The sequence below is a fragment of the Erinaceus europaeus genome, chromosome 13 (assembly GCF_950295315.1).
Source record: "Erinaceus europaeus chromosome 13, mEriEur2.1, whole genome shotgun sequence".
In the NCBI taxonomy this organism is placed as follows: domain Eukaryota; kingdom Metazoa; phylum Chordata; class Mammalia; order Eulipotyphla; family Erinaceidae; genus Erinaceus; species Erinaceus europaeus.
Window position 1 is genome coordinate 67,440,764 of NC_080174.1, and position 13,698 is coordinate 67,454,461.

General features: G+C 40.9%; 1 protein-coding gene across 3 annotated transcripts in view; it reads right to left on the bottom strand.

Moving 5' to 3' along the window:
* MACF1 (microtubule actin crosslinking factor 1) overlaps nt 1-13,698 on the bottom strand; it is a 434,870-nt gene that overhangs the window by 37,848 nt on the left and 383,324 nt on the right. For all 3 annotated transcript variants that reach the window (XM_060206158.1, XM_060206157.1, XM_060206159.1), the window contains 11 exons: nt 13,395-13,523; nt 12,293-12,466; nt 7,889-8,044; nt 7,577-7,783; nt 6,717-6,836; nt 6,200-6,369; nt 5,779-5,938; nt 4,506-4,700; nt 4,057-4,185; nt 1,393-1,536; nt 620-808 (listed from right to left, as the gene is read on the bottom strand). In XM_060206158.1, the coding sequence (XP_060062141.1) occupies nt 620-808; nt 1,393-1,536; nt 4,057-4,185; nt 4,506-4,700; nt 5,779-5,938; nt 6,200-6,369; nt 6,717-6,836; nt 7,577-7,783; nt 7,889-8,044; nt 12,293-12,466; nt 13,395-13,523 (1,773 nt within the window). The remainder of the gene's footprint in view (nt 1-619; nt 809-1,392; nt 1,537-4,056; nt 4,186-4,505; nt 4,701-5,778; nt 5,939-6,199; nt 6,370-6,716; nt 6,837-7,576; nt 7,784-7,888; nt 8,045-12,292; nt 12,467-13,394; nt 13,524-13,698) is intronic.

The following is a 13,698-nucleotide window of genomic DNA, read 5'->3' on the forward strand; positions in this document are numbered from 1 at the left end:
AGGGTTATTGCTTGGGCTTGGTGCCTACACTATAAATCCACTGCTCCTGGAGGCCATTTTTCCCATTTTGTTGCCCTAGTTGTCACCCTTGTTGTTGTTAGTGCTGGATAGGACAGAGAGAAATCAAGAGAGGAGGTGAAGACAGAGAGGGGAAGAGAAAGATAGACTTCTGCAGACTTGCTTCATTACTTATGAAGCCAACCCCCTGCAGGTGAGGAGCTAGGGGCTCGAACCAGGATCCTTAAGCCCATCCTTGTGCTTTGCACTATGTGCGCTTAACCTGTTGCGCTATTGCCTGGCCCTGGCAACTCACTTCTAAAGGATGACATGGTCATAAGACTAGAGCATAATGGAGCGTTTCTCCTGCTGGCTTTGAAGACTTAAGTAGCCCTGTGGTCAACTGAGTGGCCCATAATCATTGATAATCAGCTCTAAGCAGAGGTCCCAGGTAACTCATGCTTAGACTCTTGCTCCAAGGAAACTGTGGAACAATAACTGCATTTTATGCTGCTAAATCTGTGGGAGTATGTTCAGCCGCAATTAAAAAATGAAAACATTAGGGCAATGAAAGCGGATGCCATGACCAACAAGGCAACTCCATACAAGGCAGTGAAATTACCTGATGCTCAGCAATAAGGGCTTTAACTCGGTCAATGTTCTGAGGGATGGGCTCCTGATCCCGCTGAATGAGAGTAGTCTCAGCCCACTGGATCCATGCCAAAAGTTCTTCCAAGAGCTCAGCATTTGCTACTAATTCTGACAGGGCTGTTTCAAGACGCTGCTGGTGTTGCTTAGCCCATGTCAGTACCTGAGGAGGTGGGGAGTGGGGAGGAGAGAAAGCACCACCTCTTTTAGTCATTCATCTCAGCACATTCATTCCTGTTTTCTTCTTTAAAATACTTTTATGTTTTTACTTAGGATAGAGGCAGACAGAATTTGTGAGGGAAGTGGCACACAGAGAAAGTGAGAGACACTTGCAGCATTGAAACCAGATCCTTGTACACCAGTGTGTGCATTTTACCAGGTGTGCCAAGGCCTGGACTCTGAATTCTTTCTTTTCAAGGGCTTTTTCATTGATAAGAAATCAGATCTCCTAAAAGTGAATTAATGCCAGGTCCCCACAGAACTTATTAGAAAGGAAAGAAGAAAACACATGTCTACTCACAGTTACCACCTGACAAATCACTAAACGCCAGCACTAGTCTTGCAATTTTTTGTACATTACCAAGAAAATAGTCATTACTAAAATGCAAACTTCATTCTTACTGAGATATGCACAATGAGTAAAAGAATTACTATTTGGAGCGGGGGTGGGGGGGGGGTTCTGTAGTACTTTGCTGCTATGAATCCATTTTACTAAGCACACAACTTTCCTCTGAAACCAGGCCTCACCTCCTCAAAACGAGCTCGGATGATGGTGATCCAGTGTTTGATGGTGGTGATGCAATCAGGGTGGCAGACAGCCAAGATGACTTCTCCCATCGCAACCGCCGCATTAACATCCACTCGCTTTTCTTCTACTTTCTTCATGAATTCCTAAATAAACAAAAAGATTTGCAAACATTAATTTAAGAAACCTACTCTAATATCACTGTTAGTTTATACTAAGGAAAAAAAGAAACAATTTCAGTGCATTTTTTTCCCTATGTGTTGACAAACACTCCTCAGAGCCAGTATTTAGTATCTCGTTTGTTGTTTGTCTGTGAAAGGGAAGAGAGAACCACTCTGGGATGGAGGTCAAAGTTGTTGCCATATGCCTTTAAGCCCAAAGCTCTAGCAACGGCGCCACCTCTGAGGCATGTCCCTTCTAGTCTAAGTATATGGGTATAGGAAGAAAGCAGGTGGCATTCAAATAGCAACCACACCTCACAAATGTATTTTGGCCCTTTGTTACACTGCTCTGGTTTTTGTTACACTACAGTATCTTGGAATTAAGTAAATTTTTTCTTTCTTTAAATTTTTTTTCCTCTATTGGGGGATTAATGTTTTGCATTCGATAGTGAATACAATAGTTTGTATATGCATCAGTTCTAAGTTTTCCACATAAAAATACAACCCCCACTAGGGAAAGAATGACAGAGGACTTAGTGGGGGGTGTATTGTAATGTGGAAAAGTAAATTCTTTTTCTATATATTAAAGAAAACGTACTTTTTTTGGGGTATTATCATTATTATTTTTAATTTTTTAATTTACTTATTCCGTTTTGTTGCCCTTGTTGTTTTATTGTTGTGGTTATTACTACTGTTATTGATGTCATCGTTGTTGGATAGGACAGAGAGAAATGAAGAGAGGAGGGAAAGACAGAGATGGGGAAAGAAAGACAGACACCTGCAGACCTGCTTCACCGCCTGTGAAGTGACTCCCCTGCAGGTGGGGAGCCGGGGCTTGAACCGGGATCCTTACCCGGTCCTTGCGCTTTATGCCACGTGCGCTTAACCCGCTGCGCTACCACCCAACTCCCTTTTTTGGTATTATTTAATGAAAGAGATACACTGAGGAAGACACAGAGAGAAAGATCAGAGCACTGCTTTGGTTTATGATAGTACTAGGAATTGAACTTGGGACAAAAGAGCTTCAGGCATGAAAGCCTTTTGCTTAGCCGTTATGCTGTCTCCTCAGCACTATTTTCTTTTAGTACTTTATTTATTTATTTATTTATTTATTTATTTATTTAATGGGAGGAGGAGAGATACAAAGAGAAAGGTAAAGAGAGAGAGAGAAGCCAAAGCACTGTTCAAGTCTGATTTACAATGGAGCTAGGGATTAAACTTGGGATGTCAGAGCCTCAGGCATAAAAGTCTTTTGCAGGGAGTCGGGTGGTAGCAAAGCAGGTTAAGTGCATGTGGCACAAAGCGCAAGGACCAGCATAAGGACCCCGGTTCGAGCCCCCAGCTCCCACCTGCAGGGGAGTCGCTTCACAGGCGGTGAAGCAGGTCTGCAGGTGTCTATCTTTCTCTCCCCCTGTCTTCCCCCCTCCTCTCTCCATTTTTCTCTGTCCCATCTAACAATGACATCAATAACAGCAACGATAACTACAACAACAAAAAACAAGGGCAACAAAAGGGAAAACAAATAAATATATATGTATATATAAAGTTTGCCAGGGAATGGTAGGATTGTGCAGGCAGCTAATCTCTAGTGAAGCCCCAGGAAGGAAAAAAACAAAACAAACAAAACAAAACAAAAAGTCTTTTGCATAACTATTATGCCATTTCTAAATAGTAGTAGTGTCATGGACAAATAACAGTTATAAAAAACTACAATATTAAAACATGTCTATCAGGAAAAAAAATTTTATCTGGATACAATGGCCAAGATTAAAACTAAAGTTAAAAGTCCTTATATGGCTAACATTCTCCACTGTGTTAGGACAGTCACACTGAGGTGCCAGACAGTGCTTTGTATCTTGCAGCATGGTTAGCACTTCTGGGGGGAATACGTTAGGGCTGTTGAGTCATAGAAGAGTCAAATGAAGTCATGTGCAAGTGAGGAGCAAAGAAGATAGGATAACCACGTATTGCTTTATTTACTACCACGCCATATGGCTTGTTTATGACCAACATGCTAACTTTTGTAACAAATGAACAAATGAATGATTCTTAAGGTATCATAAAAATGAAACAAGTCATTTTTCTCTCATTCTCACTAAATAGTAAGCTGAGTCCATTCTGGTTCTGCTCTTTTTTTGTTTGTTTATTTATTTTCCCTTTTGTTGCCCTTGTTTTTGTATTGTTGTTGTCATTGTTGGATAGGACAGAGAGAAAATGGATGTTGTCATTGTTGGATAGGACAGAGAGAAAATGGAGAGGAGGGGAAGACAGAGGGAGAGAGAAAGAGAGACACCTGCAGATCTGCTTCACCGCCTGTGAAGCGACTCCCCGGCAGGTGGGGAGCCAGGGGCTTCGAGCCATGTGTGCTAACCCACTGCGTTACCGCCTGACTCCCTGCTCTTCTTTTAAGACCTCCTTTTCCAAGCAAAAGATATTTCTTTCAGTGGTGCTGAAGTCTTCAGTTTGGAGGTTGACATGGGTCACTGTACCCTGGAGTTACTTTACCTTATGCGTGTCAATGAGAGACTGCAGGGCATCTGTGTCATCAGGAAGGGCTCCCCGAAAGCGAAGTGTTTGCTCTGCTTCAGAAAGCCACTCCAACAGCATGTGGACTGTATCTCGAAATTCTTCTGCCTGAAATAACCAAGCACAAAAGACTATTTCTCTCTGCAGCCAAGGTCCTGGACACTGGCCTGTGCCATGGAAAGATCTTGAACTCTGTGTCAGAGGCATTTGATGGTCCTATGAAATACCCACAAAGGTCATCTTTCATTGGTAGGTCTTTGAAAAAGACCTAAGTTATTGTTTCTCTAATCCAAACGAATGTCAGAAGCTTGACCATTCAGATTATTACTGTTTGACCGTTCATTTCAAGATTGGCTGAAACTGATCCCAACAAGAAACCAGAGTGAATCTTCTCCAGTCCACCTCTTGTCCTAGCAGATGTCTCTCACCTGTTTCAAGGCTTGCTCAAGTCGGCTTTGTTTGGAGACAGAGAGCTTGCACACAGTGTCCCAGCGAGTGCTCAGTTCTTGCAGCTGCCCTTTCACCCAAGTAGTGTCATCACGACTATTCTCTATTAGCTCTCGGCCTGATCGCTTCAGCACCTGAACAGTTCCTGTTCGCTTCCCCAGCTCCTTCTGAAAAACCTATGGAAAGAAAACAGGGGGATTAGTATATCTGAGAAATCCAAGAAACAGAACACAGAGAAAGTTCACCATTTCATTTATTATTTTCTTGATAATTCCAAGCATGTGCCTTTTATCCACACAGGGAGGCAGAAACAAAGAGCAACTAGAAAATGTGGCTGCACCAGGTTCCAGATGCCAGCAGGATGCCGACCAGATTTCCCTGGACAGACAACCCCACCAATGTGTCCTGGAGCTCCACTTCCCCAGAGCCCTTCCCAACTAGGGAGAGAGACAGGCTGGGAGTATGGATCGACCTGTCAACACCCATGTTCAGCAGGGAAGCAATTATAGAAGCCAGACCTTCCACCTTCTGCATCCCACAATGACCTTGGGTCCATACTCCCAGAGGGTTAAAGAATAGGAAAGCTATCAGGGGAGGGGATACAGAGTTCTGGTGGTGGGAACTGTGTGGAGTTGTACCCCTCTTACCCTATGGTTTTGCCAGTGTTTCCTTTTTATAAATAAATTTTTTAAAAAAGAAAATAAAATGTGGCTGCGAATGTGAGCTCTGCAACTTTCTAAAATATAGAATATAATAAATTCTTGAAAAATAATATATTTTCCATAAAGATAGTAAGAATATAATAACTATCAAGTTAAATGAACTAGGAGGACAACATACAGTTCAAAATAACAGGCTGCATGTGCTGTTATTGGCTTGCTAGCTGAGAAATAGCTAAAGAAATACTCATTTCTGTTCTGGAAGTCTATGAGAATGGTATCTTGAGGGTCTTCTAAAGTTAAACTCATTTTATGATTCAACTGAGAGATATAAACAGGAAGGGGAGGGGGGACTCAAAGTGAAGTTTACTCATTGCTGAGTTTGAATCAAACCAATTTTGGTAAATTCTTTGTGGCTGACGCAGAATCCAGCAACAGTTTGTTTAAACACACACAGCAAGGGGTCGCCTTCGACAAGTGGAGACAAGCTGTCAGGCATGCTTCCTACCCTAGAAGGTCAGCATGAGCAGAAGGCACATGTAGATGGGGAACCCAATGGTTTTGCCCCCCATACAGCCCAGGCTTCAGCCCTCACCTTATGGGCATCCATGAGGTTCATGACCAGGTCGAGGTCCCCATGCACTGGCTGGTCCTCAGCCAGCTGTGGCTCCACCTTATACAACCAGTCGACCAAAGCCTGCAAAGCATCCATGAACTGGCCTGAAAACAGCAGGGCCTCCTCCAACTTGTGCTGCCTGAGAAAAAGCACATAAAACCTCATTGTTTCTAAGGGATCTTTTCTCACTGGTCCACAATTCTGACTGCTGAAAGGAGGCACTGCTTGAACGCTACACAGAAAATATCCATGTTACACCAGTTAGAAATACAGTAAAAAGTGATCAAAGAGATGCCTTTCAGACACTTTTAATCAAATAACTCTCCAGAATAGATTGCGTACAGTTCAGGGGACAAGGACAAATGCTCTTCAGACCCATGAAGGGTACATTTATACTTACCTCTCCACAGACTTGCCACAAACGGTATCCCATTTGTCTCTGACTTCTCCCAATAAATTGTCAAGTTTCTGAGTATCATCAGGAAGCAATGTCTTTTCTTTCAGTGCCCTGCCAGTTCTAATTGTGGTATCATACACTGGCTGTTTGCCACCAAGAGTTTTCTGAAACTCCTATTTCCAAAAAACAAAACAACAACAACAACAAAAAAAATGTTAAGAGTCAAAAGACATCTTGATTTGGAACAAAAACACATTTTTGAGTTTGTATGTTGGTAATTACATGTACTCTGAACCAAATAATAGCTTATTATTAGAATATAGTTTTATTTATGGCACATACAATAGTCCATGACAGTATCTAAAAACTCGCATGTGACTCTTCCCACTCTATTTAAAATATAATCATGCCTTTTAAAAATATTAACTGATTAATATACTTATTTATTCACACTAATTTCAACAAACTAAGTTTTCAGTGAATATCACTCTCAGAACCTAAGAGCAAGAAACAGTTGTACCTTATGCTTAGAGAGCTGGAGCTTAATTTTGTCTGGGTCATTGGATATCTCCAATTCTGAATCCAAGTGACTCTCTGCATCTTCTAGCCAGTCAATGAGTTTTTTCCAAGCTTCATGGAACTATAATTATGTAGGAAATAAGTTAGAGGAGTGACTATGTAAGCTATATACTTCACTTTCATTTGAGCCAATTCAGAGGGTTAACATAGGCTGTCCAAGATTGTTCAATATATTAGTATCTTAGTATCTATCTTTTTCTTAAAGATTTACTTGGGGCGGGGGGAACAACACAGCAGAACATATTTTGGCACATGCGATGCTGTGGATAAACTCAGGACCTCATGTTTGAGAATTCAATGTTTTAGTCCTGTGTCATCTCTTTGACTGCCTTTATTTATTTCTTTAGTCAGTCAGTCATCAATGGGGCTTCACTGCTCCAGGCTGACTTTTTTCAGTAAGAAAGACAGTTGTAGACAAAGAGATAAAGGTAGCCACAAAATCAAAATGTCCTTCAATACAGTGGGGGTTGGGCTTGTACCTGGGTTGTGCATATCATAAAACAAGCACACTGTCCAAGTAAACTATCATGCTAGTACACCACCACCACCTTTTTTTTTTTTTTTTTTTTGCCTCCAGGGTTATCGCTGGGGCTCGGTGCCTGCACTATGAATCCACTGCTCCTGGAGGCTATACCACCATCATTTTTAAAAAGACTTATTTGTGAGAAAGCCCAGAACATTTGACATTGGTGGTGCCTAGGACTGAGACAGGGACTTGGTGTGCAAGTCCCTCACTCTTTTCTGCCTGCTGAGCCAGCTCACTTGGCCAACAATACTTAATATCTTTCTTTTACAACTTACTTGTTTTGCCCGCTTCCTGGCATCATCCAGCGATCGCCCTCTTTCAATAGATCGCTGGACAACCTTCTCCCATCGGGACTGAACACTAACTAGCAAATTCTTGATCAAAACAACATCCTGTTTTTGACTAAGGAACTTTAACTGATTTCCAGTTTGATCCAATTCAATGATCTGGTCTCGATGATCATTTACTTCATTAGCAAAAACCTGTGGGGAAAAATAGTGCTCTTTTTCAGCTTAAGGTATGGTACAGGAGCATTTCTTCTCACCAGTTCACTCACAGAGAAGACAACAACATATTGTCATAGTCACCTTGTGATCCTCTATCTGGGAAAGAACGGTGTTCAGAATCAGGCTGGGAGGTGAAGCAATGTTTAAACTCTGCTCTGCGAGGGTGAGCCAGTTGATAAATTCTTGTAGGGAATTCTGGAATTCTGTTGCCAGGTTGAGGGCCTCTTCTAGCTTTGACTGAATTTTAATGAAAATACAAACACAAAGACAAAGTGCCAGATTCAGGAATTGTAGCTTCAAGGACAAAGGAGTGAATTGTACACCAATTGAAGTGACCTCTGAAAAGGAGGCCCTCGTTTAATCAACCTGTAAACATGCCTTGTTTGTAAAGAAGGGGGTATTCTGATGCTAGTGTCTGAAACTGAAACAACTGTGTATGGGAAAGAGCATAATGTGCAGCTAAGCTGCTCCCTCTGTTGCTGCCCACTTCCTGAGACATTAAAGAACTGGAATAAAACTATTCACTAAAAGTAAGTGAGCAGACCCTTCAGTAGTGACAGCTGCAGGATCTGCAACCTGGTCTGGGCAGAGAGTCAGTTTCCTCAGATGTATTTTATGCAGCACCACAATAACTGAATGAAAAGTATTTTACTGTTAAGATGACTGATGCTCACTGCAGTGATCTTTTAAAATAAAATTTTAGAAAATACAAGACTTGAAAATGTCTGAATCTGAAACTTATTTTTACTTTATAAGCAGAAAACTAGTTAAAGAAGCCATGACAGTCTAAGCAAAAATCTGATGTAAAATTTTCAACGTTTTGAGTTAGATCAAAATGGGCAAAACAGTGGCTCATTCAGGGCTAGTGCTACTCTCCATGAAAACACCCCAGTGCCTTTTTCCTCATTTATTTATTTATTTATTTATTTATTTACCCGCAGGGTTATTGCTGGGGCTAGGTGCCTGCACTACGAATCCACTGTTCCTGGAGGCTATTTTTTCCCTTTTATTGCCCTTGTTGTTTATCGTTGTTATTGTCATTATTGTTGTCATTGTTATTGTTGCTATTGGATAGGGCAGAGAGAAATCAAGAGAAGAGGGGAAGACAGAAAGGGGAAAGAGAAAGATAGACACCTGCAGACCTGCTTCCCCTGACTCCCCCTGCAGGTGTCTATCTTTCTCTTTCCCCCCTGGGATCCTTACACCAGTCCTTTCGCTTCAGGCCATGTGCACTTAACCTGCTGTGCTACCGCCTGGCCACCAAATACACCCCAATTCTATAGTCCACAGCTCTGTCGTTAAAGACCAAGACACCTGGGCAAAGGCTTCTGTCTCTGGCTTGTCAAATAAGTAGGTAAAATAGGGTAATGATACATACTAAGTATGTTCATTGCCGTTAACTGGGTTATATGTGGTTTTTATTTCCCCTCATTATCATATCATTTATGTAACCTAAAAGACATTAACTAAAATGTACAGATCCAATATAAGCAAACCAAGAATATGAAATCTTCCTCAAATCACAGAATGCTTAGAAATTAATATATTACAAGTTCCTAGAGTTTTCTACATTATTTTAATCTATACATGCTTTCATTTATTATTTTTTAATCAAAGCACTGTTCAGCTCTAGCTTACTTTGGTGTGGGGGATTGAACCTGGAACTTTGGAGCCTCAGGCATGAAGGTCTCTTTGCATATCCATATGCTATTTACCCTCCATCTTCTGTGTGTGTGTGTGTTTTTAAGATTTTACTTATGAGAAAGATAGGAGGAGAGAGAAAGAACCAGACATCACTCTGGCACATGTGCTGCCAAGGATCGACCTCAGGACCTCATGCTTGAGAGTCCAAAGCTTTACCACTCCGCCACCACCTGGACCACCTCTATGTTTTTTTTTAATAAATTATTTCAGTATCCCAAAATGAAATATTGTTGCAAAGTCTGAAATAAAAAACTCCCTACAACTGAGTCTGTGTTTGTACAGTTCTACCAATGGGCAACCTAATCCACTGCTGAGAAAATCCTCTAGAAACTTAAGCCAAAATCTGCTTACTCACTTATTCACTTTTTTTTTTAATTTCTATCAGAGCACTGCTCAACTCTGGCTTATGGTGGAGGGGGGGGACTGAACCTGGGACCTTGGAGCTAAAGGTATTAGAGTCTGTTTGTGTAACTATTATGCTATCTCCCTCACCCTTATTTTGTTTTCTTCTCTCTCTTTTTTACCAGAGCACTGCTCAACTCTGGCTTATGATGGTGCAGGGGATTGAATTTAGGACTTTAGAGTCTCAGGCATGAGAGTCTCTTTGAATAACCATTATGTTATCTACTCCCACCCCACCCTTTTCTTTTCTTTTTTTTTTTTTAAAGAATTTATTTATTCATGAGAAAGATAGGAGGAGAGAAAGGACCAGACATCACTCTGGTACACATGCTACCGGGGATCAAACTCAGGACCTCATGGTTGAAAATCCAATGCTTTATCCAATGTGCCACCTTCCGGACCACCCACCCTTGTTTTCTTAACTAGTCTTAGTTTTGCATTCCATACTGAAATCACAGAAGCTAGCTTGTCTAAGAATTAGGATATGGCCATATTATTCAGGAACTCTGGTTATTCTTCGTATCACACCCTGTACCAAGCAAAATTCTGGGATAGTAATGCTTTCAAAATGTTCATTTTCTGTATACCTATGTTCATAGTAGCACAATTGTAATAGGCAAAACCTAGAAGCAACCCAGGTGTCCAGCAACAGATGAGTGGCTGAGTAAGTTGTGGCATATACACACAATGGAATACTACTCAGCTATTAAAAATGGTGAATTCATCTTCTTTACCCCATCTTGGATAGAGCTTGAAGATATCATGTTAATTGAGATAAGTCAGAAAGAAGGATGAACATGGGATGATTTCACTCACAGACAGAAATTGAAAAACAAGATCAGAAGGAAGAACATAAAGCAGAACATGGACTGGAGTTGATATACTGCATCAAAGTAAAAGATTCTGGGGTCGGGGGGAGAATTTGGGTCCTGGAACATGATGTCAGAGGGGGATCTAGTGGAGGTTGTATTGTTATGTGGAAATGTTATACATGTGCAGAATACTGTATTTTACTGTCAACTAACTGTAAACCATTAATCCCCCAATAAAGAAAAACAAAAAGGAATACTAGTCAGCTTTTTAAAAATAGTAAATTCACCTTCTATACCTCATCTTGGATGGAGCTTGAAGGAATCATGTTAAGTGAGATAAGTTAGAAACAGGTGGATGAATATGGGATGGTCTCACTCATAGACAGAAGTTGAAAAATAAGAAAAGAAGGGAAAACACAAAGCCTTGGACTAGAGTTGGTGTATTTCACCAAAGTAAAAGACTCTGGGGTGAAGAGAAGATTCCGGTCCTGGAACATGATGGTAGGAGGACCTAGAGGAGGTTGAATTGTTATGTGGAAAACTGAGAAATGTTACACATGTACAAACTACTGTATTTTACTGTTGACTGTAATCCGTTAAACCCCCACTAAAGAAAAAAAATAAACCAACTATATATAAACTAAAGAGTAGGAAGAGATCATACTTCCAGCAACCCAAATTCCCTGGGTAAGTTAGTCACATTCTGCAGGCTCTGTCTTTATAGCCTTGATCCTAAATCAACTACCCTAAAATCTTGTTTATTTTTTATATTTATTTATTCCCTTTTCTTGCCCTTGTTGTTTTATTGTTGTAGTTATTGATGCCCTCGTTGTTGGATAAGGCAGAGAGAAATGGAGAGAGGAGGGCAAGAGAGAGTGGGGGAGAGAAAGATAGACACCTGTAGACTTGCTTCACTGCTTGTGAGGTGACTCCCCTGTAGGTGGGGAGCCGGGGGCTCGAAACAGGATCCTTACACAGATCATTGTGCTTTGTGCCATGTGCGCTTAACCCGCTGTGCTATATCCCGACTCCCTAAAATCTTATTTTTAAGAAAGAACACAAACTGGGGCTAGGTGGTGGCAGCACACCTGATTCAGCGCATACATTACAATGTACAAGGACGGGGGTTCAAGACCCTGGTCCCTGCAGGGGGAAAGCTTCATGAGTGACGAAGCAGGGCTACAGGTGTCGGTCTGTCTCCCTCTCTATCTCTTCCTTCTCTCTCAATTTCTCTGTCTCTATCCAATAAATAAATAAATAAAAATTTTAAAAAAGGGAACACAAACCAATGATTAATGATGGATAATAAGCAGCAAGAGACTTAACTGACAGATGCAGAAAAGGAGTTAAGTATATAAAGTAGAACTAACACCAGTATCTTGACATGGATGGAAAAAATGCAAATGTAAGGGTAAAAATATAGCTTGATTAGCACTAAGCCAATTCTTAGGATATCAAGTTTTACGATGCTGTTACAAAATTTTTCACAGAAACTAGATGGCAATCATAGGTAAACACCAAGGCAACTACACAGTAAATCACACAACACTGTACTTTGTGATGATACCTTTCTTTCTTCCATCTTGCTGCTAACCACATGCCACTTCTGTTCCAAGAGTGCTACACTCTGCTCTGTCTTTGAGCCAGACCCAGAATCATCACGGCTTAGAAGCATAAGCCTGCCCTTGTCCAGTAGTTGATTATAAGTCTCTTCCTTGGCTTTGAGCTGGGAATAGAGTTCCTATAAGAAAAGGCAGGAAAGAGATCAGTAATACCAATTTCATAGGAGATATTCCGACACAGATTTGCAAAAGTCCAGCAAAGTTGCATCTTGATTAAAATTCTTTCTTTTGGTTGGTGTGATTACAGAGCTATTAGAGAAAAAGTCCACTATTTTCCTTTGCTTTAGACTTGAATAATTTGTTTCCTTTTTCCTGAAGGATTTTCCTAGAAATTGTGGCGTTACTTTTTGTCCTCATCATACTTTCTTAAAATATTTTATCTACTAGACATCACTGAATTCTCACTTTAAAATAATACAACCGCATCTGTTCTGTTTATTTCTTGATGTGTTCACCTACAAGTCAATATTCTTTTTTTTCTTTTCCTCCAGGATTATCACTGGGGCTTGGTGCCAGCACTACGAATCCACTACTCCTGGAGGCTATTACTCCCATTTTGTTGCCCTTGTTGTGGTTGTTATTGTTGTTATAGCTGTTGTTGGATAGGACAGAGAGAAATAGAGAGAGGAGGGGAAGACAGAGAGAAGGAGAGAAAGACAGACACCTGCAGACCTGCTTCAATGCTTGCGAAGCGACCCCCTTGCAGGTGGGGAGCCAAGGGCTCGAACCGGGATTCTTCAGCCCGTCCTTGTGCTTTGTACTACTTGCACTTAACCCGCTGCGCTACAGCCCAGCCCACCCAAGTCAATGTTTTTAAGGTCAATTCAGTTTATCAGCTCACTAATTTATAGTCCCTTCCCCCATCCCACTACTGCTGCCTATGATACTGTATTAAAAACCTACATAAAAGGCATAGTTCCCATGGTTGTACTGTATCATCAGTACAGATACACTATGACTATAGCCTCCCAGAGACGTATAATTCTGTAAATTCAGAAAGGAGCTATTAAGTATAGGATACTTATGTTTAATTTCAAGAAAGGTTACCATATGTGTATCAAGCTGTTCCCTAGCAGTTTCAGGAAGTCCTCCTGTGGGTTTAGATGCAGAGAGTTGGGTTTCCATTCTAGTAAGTTCCAAGAGGAAATCTTCAATTTCACTGTGGAAACCTTGAGCCTTTTGAGGAAATATATTATCAGAAATATCAGTAGTCAATTTCAGTTTCAAAAGAAGACATTCTAAATGATCATATGAGGACATTTTGGGCTCCTTGTAAATGGGAATACCTCAAACAGAATTATTTAGCTACTGGACTAGTATAAAGTCAATATGCTTACTCATTGTTAAGATC